Below are 11,360 nucleotides of genomic sequence, written 5' to 3' on the forward strand. Positions count from 1 at the left end.
TATTTATTTATGTTAATAGTGGTGGGATAATAATAATAATAATAATAATAACTTTATTTATATAGCACCTTTAAAAAGACAGTTTACAAAGTGCTTTGAGAAATAAAGCAAAGCAGAGATGGGATATATACAGCAATACAACAATGGAAAGCAAAACAGTTCTACTGAACACAAGCGAGGAGAAACTAGAGTTAGGATACAGTTAAAACCAGAGAACAAATACTGCACTGAATTTGAAGGGTCATGAGATGATTGAAGGGATGGGAATAAAAAAAAAAAAAAACTAAAACATGCACTTAAAGGGTAACTTCTGTACTTTTTAACCTGGATTGACCCATGATTCCATGACCCATGAATCCGAGCTTGACAATGACCAAAATAAGCACTTTAAGTGGACGTAATGGTGCCATTCCCCAAGTGGTTACACTGCAGCCAGTTTTGGCAGCCCTTTTGCCTGATACCAGACCAGTTTCAGAAATAGTTGTTTCCATTAATCATTTAGACACAAAAATATAGGAAAAAATGGTCCTTCCACCTCTGGTCATTGTTATTTCCATTATCATTTTGACTCATTGTCCTATGTTTAGTGCATTTTTTGGGATCTATTGATAATAAACACTTGTGACTATGGAAAAAGCCAGAATCAAAGATAGCCAAAATTAACGGTGACGCAGTGACTTAATTGGTGCCACATCAATAGGCAAGCCCAAAAATTACATCCGGTTTGCATTTGTCTAATTAAAAGACAATCACAGTGATACATCAGGGAATGAAATTGTCATAAAAGTCCAAGTTCACACTTTACTGAGAATCACATCCACACCAGCTGTCCCTGCAGGAATATTACAGCCTGGTTATTTCCCCTCAGGGTAACTTTAGTCTAAGCCAGTTACAGTACTGACAAGCTTTTCAGATTACACTTAAAAACAAACTGTTGCACCAGCCAGTGTCCAGCAGCGACGGCGGACACAGCTGATTTCCCCCTCCTACTCCTCTGACTGTAACTGCTGGTAAACAGGGGGGGACTCCCACAAAGCCCCGCAGCAGAAATAGCCCGTTGCTTCACATGCAGTGCTGGTGGAGTCTGAAATCTGAGCTTTAGTAAACACTTCTGAAACTACAGAAACATGTTTTCCACAGTGCAATCATCAACAAGAAATAAATCCACCTGTCTGATGTGAAATCAAAACATGTCGGATTCAGTGAACGCAGTTTAAAATAGATACTCAGGATTTTAAAAGCTCATCGGAGAGGGGGAGGAGATCTGGCGGAGATCTGATTAATACTCCATGCCCAGTCAGAGGTGTGTAAGGGCACAGTTTGTTCTAGATATTACGAGCAATGAATCACAGTTTGTGATTTGTTGCTCTGCAAGAATGGGGAGAATGCGAACGTGCATGGCAAAACCTGCTGGATGAGTTTGTGTCTCACCATCAGTCCCATCCGACTTCCGCCACGTCTCTGTCCTAATTTTTCCCCCCTTTCTCTGCTGGTACAACAACTCCACGAAGCCATGCATGGAAAAATTTTCCTATCATTACTAAAAGTGGTGACGTCACAATGTGAAAATGCTCTGTCAGTCAAATTATGTCAGAATTATTAGCAAAAATTGCATATATTTCACAACGCAGGCAGAATGAGTGTTGTATTATCAATGGTGGAACGTAACTAAGTACATCAATCAAGTGATTTAAAGAAGAATTTAAGGTATTTGTACTTTGCTTGAGTCTTTTCTTTTCATCCCAATTTATACTTTTACTCTACTACACTTCAGAGGAAAATATTGTACTTTTTACTTCACAACATGTATCTGACAGCATTAGTTACTTATCAGATTTAGATTTTTGCATTAAAAACATAAGAAGGGTGTATGAATATGATATTTTATTATAATTAAACTACCCTATAGCTTACACAAGTACAGCTGCAACAATAAGTTGATTGTTTTTTTAGCTGATTGACAGAAAATCACAACATTTAAGTCTTTTTCTTTTTTTCCTCTCTTTTTTATTAATATTTTTGAGTTTTGGGGGTGTTTTTTAATTGTTTTGAATTTGGTACTCTGGCAGTCATTTTCTTTTTTCCTTCTTTTTTAAAAAAATAGTTTTGAGTCTTTTTTAAAAAAAATCCAAATTGGGTACTTTGGCAGTTATTTTAACAATCTCTTTTAATAATAATAATAATAATAAAAATAATTACACTTTTCTCATTTTTGCAAACGGTGTTGTATTTTGGGGGTGTTTTTCTCTTGTTTTTTTCTGAATTGTGTACTTTTACCTTTAATAATTGAGATCTGTGGATTATTCTAAGTAACTGGGTCATGGGTCTGGAAAAAGACTTTGCTGTTGATTTTATCATATGTATTTAATTTAATTTTTTAATTTATTTTTGGGGAGTGCTTTAAGCACAACAAGCCAAGTACCATCTAGTTCCATTATACTGGAGAGAAGGCAGACATCTCTCTGGGTGATATCTCCAACACTCAACAACTCTAGATTGATGAATAGCACTACAGGTAAGAGGAAAAATATGTGCCTTTGAATCTGGGGTGAACTGTCCCTTTAACAATTCATCATATCATAATTTGTACATAAATGTTTCATCTAAACTCTCAATCTGCAAAGATACGTCAGCTGTAAAATAAATGCAGTAAAAAAAGAAATATATTACTCTAAAATGTCAATGGTAAAAAAAGTACATGTACCTCAGAGTCGTACTTAAGCAGGCCTACAGTAGTTGAGCATGTAATTTCCCACTCTACCCACATCCTCTTAATCCAAAATCTGCCTTGGAAGCAAAGCTGCACAAACACAAACTGACTAATGTTATCCCTCCTCTGAAGATAAACTGATCCCAGATCCAGTTAGAGAGGAAAAAAAAGCAGGTCAGCAGAGCAAATGTGCCGCGCTGCTGAGAGGAGATCAGATAGGAACAGGAGCTGGTTTTCTGCTTTCTCAACAGGGCTGTCAATCACGGCCCCACCTCGCTGACTTCCCCTCTATTCTCCCGTGAAAGGCCTTTCCACTTGTCAGAGGACGTACCGTGCCTGAATGCAACAATGAAACCCGGATCAGTTCGGAAGGGTTTCTCGATTGTGTGTCATGTCAGGAGCTGAGCATCCACCGATTACGGCGGGTGTCATCATCATCCCACAAGGCTTCAAAGAGAGAGAGGAGGAAGTGGTGGTTGTGGTGGAGGTGGAGGAGGCGGAGGAGGAGGTGGGGGGCTGCACTATAGGAACAGGCAGCTTGAGTGGGAACTCTAGTACTTGTCATCACGACTGCATGTTACTGAAAAGTGTGAGGCACGGGTGTCTGAGTTCAGCGGGGAAGCTGGAGGCGAAGCAGCAGCAGCAATTAGAACAACAACAGCAACAACTCACATCGCAAACACACGGGCGGAGTGGGACAGGCCCGCTGTATTACATTATAGGGCGGGAAATGAGGTATCAATGTAGATTATGAGAGGAAGTTCTGTGTGTGTTTGAGAGAGAGAAAGCTTAAGTGCTCCCTCTGCAAGTTTTTTTTTGAAAATGAAATTCCTAATAAGATCATATTAAAGCAGTAAAGTAATTCCTGTCATAGGTTTAATAAGATTTTTAGTCTGATCAAATTGCCATTTGAAAACACATTGCTTTCACACTGAGCCACATGAGCCACTTATTGTTATGATTTGAGGCTGGTAATATTCACTAAAACAAATTATTCTTCTGATGAGCTCGATGCAGCACATCGGCATGACTGTGTGTGACGCTGAAATGGTGCGAGTCCGTCTCTATGGGCTCTGCACTGTCCCTGTAAACAAACGGCATCATGACTCAAATCATTTATTGGTTTATCTCATCTTCTGGGCATTTTTTTCTGTGAGTTTTTAACAATCTATAACTGTATAATCTGTAATTGAGTAAATGTTCTACTGTCGGCCTTTTCAGTTCAGACCACCTTTACTATTGTAATTGCTGGAGATGCTCGTTTGCAGTTAGAGCAGCCCAAATTATCGTGGCATGGATTCAGATGTTGCAGATTTGCCAGCTAAACTCTCCAGCATGGTAAAACAAAAAATGAGTTTTAAGATTAGTAATGCAGTTTATGCCAAATTCCTACCTCGCATATGTTCTGTCACTTAAAAATAGTCAGACTATATCAGACTATTTTTTGCCTGTTTTTAGTTTTTTTTTTATAACGTTTGCTGTGCTACAATTTCAGAATGATGAAGAACAATTGGGTTCCTCGTTTGGGAATTACTACCTTAACACCTTAACATCATCCCAAGGAGTTCAAGAGTGAAGTGTGGGCCAGCCCCCTTACAGCCTTCATTAATATACTGCAGACCACAGTCTAATTATGCACACATGCACACTTGCATGTTTGCATACACACACATACTCATAATTTGTCATTTTTTTGTTGTTGACCCCATTGTGTACTGCTTGCATCAAAGTACTGTAATTTATCGTATTACTCGTGCTTTGTTGTATTACCTTCTGTGAGGTATTTCTATAAGCCCATTTGGGTTTCTAACCTCTCCGGCACCCTGTTTCTTCTTCTGTATTCTTTTTGACATGTTTCCTGTCACTGTTTAATAGTGCGAATAAAAAAAAATGGTGTAGAGAAGATGTACAGAGTTTTAGGCACTCTATTATCTCAAATGGCTTGGAAAATGGTGCTTATTGCTGCTGTGAATGGGAAAAAAAATAGTCCTGAGAGAGCGTGCCGCCGGACGCCCCAGATTTGGGCTGAGCCCTGAATGTTCACAATGTCTGGCTCCACTATGGGTTGCTTAAATCTGACCGCTTTAAAGGACAATGTTTAAGTCTCTGTAATAACAAAAGTCAGGTGTCAATAGCCCACGAACATTAATATTGGTTTTGAAATAGGTTAACTACGTTACCAGACATCCGTAGGTCGCTCCTCATCCGTACTTGCAGCTCGAGGCTCGTTCTTCGTTGCATTAACCTCGTAAGTCAGAGGCCGGGTTGAGAATGACGCCACACTCAGGTTGAACGCGTTCCTGTGGCCTACAAGAAAGAGAACAAAATTGTTAGCGACACCATATCTAGTCACGTTAGCCAATGTTAGCAGTAACGATGTATGTTGTGTAGTCAAGACAATTTTATTTATAAAGCCCATTATCACAAAACACAGTTTGCCTCAGGGGGCTTTACAGCATACGACATCCGTCTGTCCTCAGACCCTCACATCACCTAAGGAAAAACTCCCCCATAAAAACCCTGTAACGAGGAAAAAAATGGAAGAAACCTCAGGAAGAGCGGCTGAGGAGGGATCCCTCTTCCAGGATGGACAGACGTGCAATAGATGAACACCATTACAACACTGATAGAAGTTGGATAGGACTGTGTATGACTGTTTCAATGAGACGCAAATACAACAAAAGTGCTGATAAAGAGTATATTATTGCAGCTTTCACTGCTGTTGATACGCGGAGCCGCCATACTGGATTTTGAGGTTGGGGTTGGTGAGGTTCCACTGAATTCTGGATTCAGAAATCCGACCTCAGGGGGCATTGCAGTTGACATTTCCAACTAAGACCTTGGAAATTCCCAGTGCGAAAGAGCTCACCATAAATTAGACGCGACTTACAAAACAAACCATAATCTCCATCTGAACTGTCAGTGGTTGAGTTGCTGAGTTGCATGATGGGTATTGTAGTTACCAGGTTTTGACAGAGAAGAAGAATGCACAAAATTAAAAAAAGCAGTATCTTTTGTTCTGCTGCATCAGATTTTATTTTATTTTTTGTTTAACTCACAGATTTACAGGAGTGCCATGCTGACAATGTGGAGTTGCCACTAATTTGCTTAGATTTAGAAAGAACAAGTTACTTTTCCTTGACATTTTTATGTTTTAAACTTGGTAAACTGGCTACAATTTCATTTTAATGAAAAGATATGAGCATACATAATAAAAAAATAAATAGCATAAAGTTTAAATGAATAGCCTACTTAATGCTTACGCTGCGTATTATGCTGCATATTTTGTAATAGTGATGCCATATTTTAATAGCCGAAGTCAGAGGCATTATGTCTCTCCGGCAACACTTATGAATGCAAAATCTCAAGAGCCCCTTGATGGAATTTCTTAATATTTAGCACAAACATCCACTTTGACACAGTGATGGACTGATTAGATTTTGGTGGTCATAGGTCAAAGGTCAAGGTCCCTGTGACCTTGTCTGTCTCATACTTCTGAACGCAATATCTCAGAATCACCTTGAGGGTTTTTTTAAAATTTGGCTCAAACGTTTCTAAAAACAAAAGGATGAACTGATGAGACTTTAGTAATAACAGGTCAAGGTCACTGTGACCTTGCATCCATCTGATTTTTATGAACACAATATATGAAGATGGCCTTCAGGAAGTTTCCTAAAATTTGGCACAAACGTCCACTTGAACTCAAGAACGAGCTGATTGAGAATCTGGTGGTCACAGGTCATGGTCACAGTGACCTCTGAAAACATGTATTTGGCCAGAACTCAAGAATTCATTTCAAATTTCACACAACCGTCTCATAGGATATAATTTTCTACATATTTTCAGGTAATATTCTTGTAATTTTTTTTTTTTTTTTTACTAATTTCTTGCTATTTTTTGGGCTATTTCTTGTTAAGTTGCTCATCGCCTTCTCTCCATGTATTTGAAAGAAATCAAGCCAAGTTGTTGCTGTTGCACCACGAGACCCATTCTAATTCTTCATGTAGAATTTAGTTGAAAAACGCATAAGCTACTCAAATCAGAAAGGACTCTCAAATTTCCAGATTTTTTTTTGTTTCTTTAATGTTAAAGATGCAGTGTTTTCAGCCAGCCTGCTTTCAGTATCAGACTGTCTCCACTTGCACGTGCTCGCGCGCTCTGCCTCGGTGTTTGTGTGTCTGTGTGAGTAATAGCGCTTCCCCGGTGGATGCCTCCCTCTAACTCATTAAGTGTATTCGGGAGGCGGAGGGGGGTGAGGAGGAGGTGAGGAGGAGGAGGAGGGGGAGAAGGAGGGGGAGGCAGGGCGCGGAAGCCGGCGGCACGCACGCTCCATTAGCGGACCCACTGCCGCGCCGCTCTGCCGGTAATTTGCGTAACGAGATTGGAGCGAGCCGGTTAGCGCGATCTCCCCGACTAACAGCCTCTCTTACCCGTCTGCCCGCCGCTCTCTTCCGGCCTGGTTTCCGATGCAGCCCGCAGCGGCGGCAGCAGCAGCAGCGCAGGGGAACAAGCGGACGGAGAGAGACGGAGGAGGTGTGTGTGCTGCTCCGTTTCTCCACACATGAGGCCTCCCCACTTGTGTTTTTTTTTTTTTCCCTCCTCCGCGGCACAGTTCCGTTTTCCGGTGATACCCAAGCGCCATCACGTGGACGAGGACGGTACTTATGTGATGTCATACCAAAAAAAAAAAAAAAAAAAAAAAAAAAAAACAGCGTCGGAAAGTTTAGACGACGCCACAAAACTTATGTTAATAATAATAATAATAATAATAATATAATAATAATAATAATAATAAATAATAATAATAATAATAATGATAAACAAATAAAAACAAAATAAAAATGAATAAAGAAATAGGTAGACAAATATAAATAATAAATATAATATAACAAAATATTTTTAACCCTTTTATGGAAGAAAATAATGTGTATGAGGGCAGCAGAGAGAGTTGATATTTTTAAAAGCAGCTTTATCTATTGAGCCATTGAACATTCCTTCATACATTTTAATCTATTTCACCGTTTTACTTCAAAATATATCGTTTTTAATATTTTTAACATGTTTATTATATTTGTGATGTTATCTTGCCGGTAACTCTTATTTACAGTTTGAGTATTTTACCTATTTATGGCATGACATCTGTCTATCAAACAACACAAAACCAACAAAATTTTATAAGCTTATTCATTCACGCTTGCAGCACGACATGCACACAGTCAGCAGTAGAAACAATATATATAATATATAATATAAGTATGGATTTTTAAAATAATATACATTAAGAATAAAGTGGATGTAATATCATCATTTTAAGCTTAGATTTGGTTATGTTTAATGATGGAAGCATTTGTTACATATTATTTGTTCAAGGTATGTCAGAAATGTGAAAATCCAATGATAATTTCTGTTTTTACAGTTTCTGGCTATTATTAATGGTGCAGTTTTGGTGATTTCTGGAGAAATCCAAAAACACGCCTTATAAAGCCACCGGTGAGTTTTGGAATTAATTACAAAATACAGCCATTTAAAATTTCAAGTCCCTCCCAGCGCTAAAAAAAATCTGACATTTCCCCCTTGTTTTGCACCACCCCCCATAAATAACAAACAGTCCCTTAGGCCTGAAAGTGTGTCAGTTCCTGTTTTTGTCTTTAATTTTGTTGAAAATAAAACCTTGGATCCCGTGTCTTCGTACAGGCTGCAGTGTAGCAGAAAGTGTTGCTTTGTCGTCACCTCTTGTTGGCAGAACTGACAGTCTGTTTTCTCTTTGGTGCTCCGGTTCGTCTGTGTCTCAGTTGCAGGTTGTTGTCACACCGTCTGTACTATAGTGTCAGTCTGTCTTTTAGTTTTTTAGGTTGCTCAAGGTAACCCAGGTAAACAACATCTATTGCATATCAGTCTGTCCTGAAAGAGGGATCCCTTCCTGAGTTTTCTTCCTGTTTCGGCCTCATTAAAGTTTTTCTCCTCTCGGACAGAGGTGATGTGCACATTATCTAAATTATAAATTGGTTGGCCAAGATTGTGTAAGAGCGGCTCAGTGCTATTTTGCTCCTTTATGAATCCTTTATAAAAATGTAAGTTTGCCCTAACTTATCCCTGCATCCACTGTTGTGTTTCTGTTGACTTTGTCAATGTTCTTCTGTCAAGTGTTTGAAGGGTTAAAATTGGGCGTTTTTTCAGTTTCAGTGACTTAATAATTAATATTATATATTTCAGAAGTCCCTGAAAAATCCAAGCAATGAGAAACATTATACAAAAAAATGAATTCTGATTTTTTAAATTAGAATTAAAAATTAGAATTTTAGCCTTTATTAGATAGGACAGATCACTAGTGTGACAGGGGGAGAGAGAGGGGACGACGTGCAGCAAAGGGCCCCCAGCGGGAGTCCAACCTGAGGCCTCTGTGGCAAGGACGCTGCCTTCATTCATGGGGGCGCCTGCTTTATCCACTCAGTCACCCAACACCCCAGAATTATGATTTTTTAAAGCAGTTTTTAAGTCTTGTTTGTTTGTTTTTTATTTTCTTTTTCATTATTTAAAAAAAACCAATTTCAGGTTATTTTCTTTCTTTTACTTTTTTTTTTTTTTTTTTTTTTACTAATTTCTTACTAACTTAAGGTTATTTCTCCTTTTGTTTCTCATTGCCTTCCTCCCATGTTTTTGAAAGAAATCATGACAATTTGCTTAAGTTTCAAAGAGCTCAAAAGGGGTCTCAACTCAAAATCAGCCCCTTCGAAACATTTGAAGTGACTAAGACCAGTACAGACAACATAAGATTCCTCTTTATCTCTTCATCTAAAGTGCAGATGTACAGCAAAATGGGAAAAAAAAGCAAAGCACAGTTGTTATTCTGTATATTTATTGATAATAAGACCACTGATGGTGACTTTAGTCAATAGTAGACAGCATGGTGCAGTTCTTTTTGAGTGTCTGGTGACCCCATGTGTAAGCAGGATGGTATTACAATTTAGTATTTACAGGACAATATCAGTTTGGGAAGGAAAAAAAAAGGTTTCAGAGTATTGGAAAACATACATTCACCAAATAAATTTACAGCTTTAAACGCAAAAAGGTTTGAAAAGCAACAACCAAATACTGACCAAAGTTAAATACAACAGGATCCACAAAATCTAGATGCTCTCTCACTCACACACACACACACACACACACACACACACGCACGCACACACACACACACACACACACACACACACACACACGCACACACACTGAGGGTTAATAAAGAAACTAAATCACACACACTCACACAGGCATACTGAAAGAGAGATAGAAAAACACTTGGTGAAAGTGTAAACTTAATGCCAACCAAACCATAATAAATATACAGCTAAATTGAAACACGTTACTCTCAACGAAACATCGGCCACAATTATTTTTCCAGTGCGAGTTTCCTATAAACTATCAAACAAATACAGATTAACAGCACAGAGTGCGGAATCAAAACTATGACACGACATTTATACTGATTAGGATATTAGTATGAGAAACATTACATCATATAAATTACATTTCCAATAAATATCTACAGGTGATGATGATGATGGTGATGATGGCGTGTCGATGCACTACATAGAATACTGTAAATACCAGATGAACACCGTTGGAGTCCTTCGCGTCTCGAACTTTTCTCACTTTAACACACAGCTGGCGTTATATTCCACAAAAAAAAAAAAAAACCTGATATGATTTGAAATGACCCGAACAGACTGAAAAATCTGTTTCGCTGACACCTCCTCTGGATGAATATTTAAGTTTCTCGTTAAAGCTAAATCTTGACATTTTGGATTTTAGTCAGTTACTTTTACATAAATCACTCAGGCAAGAACTGAAACATGACTGAGGTGTCAGGATTCTTCAGATGAAGAGCTTTTGGATCAGCGAGCGGCACACTTCATGCACAGATTGGCCAGGTGTGTGTGGAGGTGTAAAAGTTGGCAGGATTTTAACCTTTTCCTTCAATCTCTCCTCTTTGTTATGCACACAGAAGAATCCTTCACTTTTCATTTGACAACTGGGTGTAACGCTATGAATGCCTCTGAGAAGAAAAGGAGGTTATCCCTGTTTGCATGATTCACTGCGTCTCGTCAGTCTCTGTTTTTCATTCTGTTGTTCCAAACAGCTGTAAACACTTTTCCCTTTTGACACCTGTAATATCGACATTGGGAGCGTGCAAATCTTGAAGGAGCTCTCTATGATATTCAGAGAAAATCATAAGCTGCGTTCAAACTTGGTCATGTTTACCGTTTCCATGAGAAGAGTCCATATGAACGCCTCCTTGTTGTGATCACAAACTCTTCTGTGAGCTTTGAGTTCACGACTTTGAGGACACGACTTGCAGTGTCATAAAACACAAGCTCACGAGCTCAATTTAAATGCAGCACATGACTCAGAGACAGTCTGCACACAGCTCTCAACACGGTGGCTGTGCTGGTGGCTTGCAGTTAATGGGGCGATCTTTGCGAACAGTGCTAACAACAGCAACAGTACTGACAGAGTTAACAATGTTAACCAGGGTGGAGCAGGATTGTGGGTGCTATGCCTCTGGGACAATGCCATTGTGGTATCAGTGGTAACTGCTATGAGCGCATGAGCGCAGATCTGCAGCGATTAGTTAGCGAGTGTAGGGACTCAC

At 39.0% G+C, this 11,360-nt stretch overlaps 1 protein-coding gene across 1 annotated transcript in view; it reads right to left on the reverse strand.

The window, feature by feature from the left end:
- si:dkey-100n23.5 (cyclic AMP receptor 4) overlaps positions 1-7,273 on the reverse strand; it is an 86,123-nt gene extending 78,850 nt beyond the window's left edge. The window contains exons 1-2 of the mRNA XM_042494781.1: positions 7,141-7,273; positions 4,891-5,017 (exon numbers count right to left, since the gene is read on the reverse strand). Of these exons, the coding sequence (XP_042350715.1) occupies positions 4,891-5,017; positions 7,141-7,273 (260 nt within the window). The remainder of the gene's footprint in view (positions 1-4,890; positions 5,018-7,140) is intronic.
- Between the last annotated feature and the right edge of the window lie 4,087 nt (positions 7,274-11,360).

The sequence above is a fragment of the Plectropomus leopardus genome, chromosome 10 (genome assembly GCF_008729295.1).
Source record: "Plectropomus leopardus isolate mb chromosome 10, YSFRI_Pleo_2.0, whole genome shotgun sequence".
In the NCBI taxonomy this organism is placed as follows: Eukaryota; Metazoa; Chordata; class Actinopteri; order Perciformes; family Serranidae; genus Plectropomus; species Plectropomus leopardus.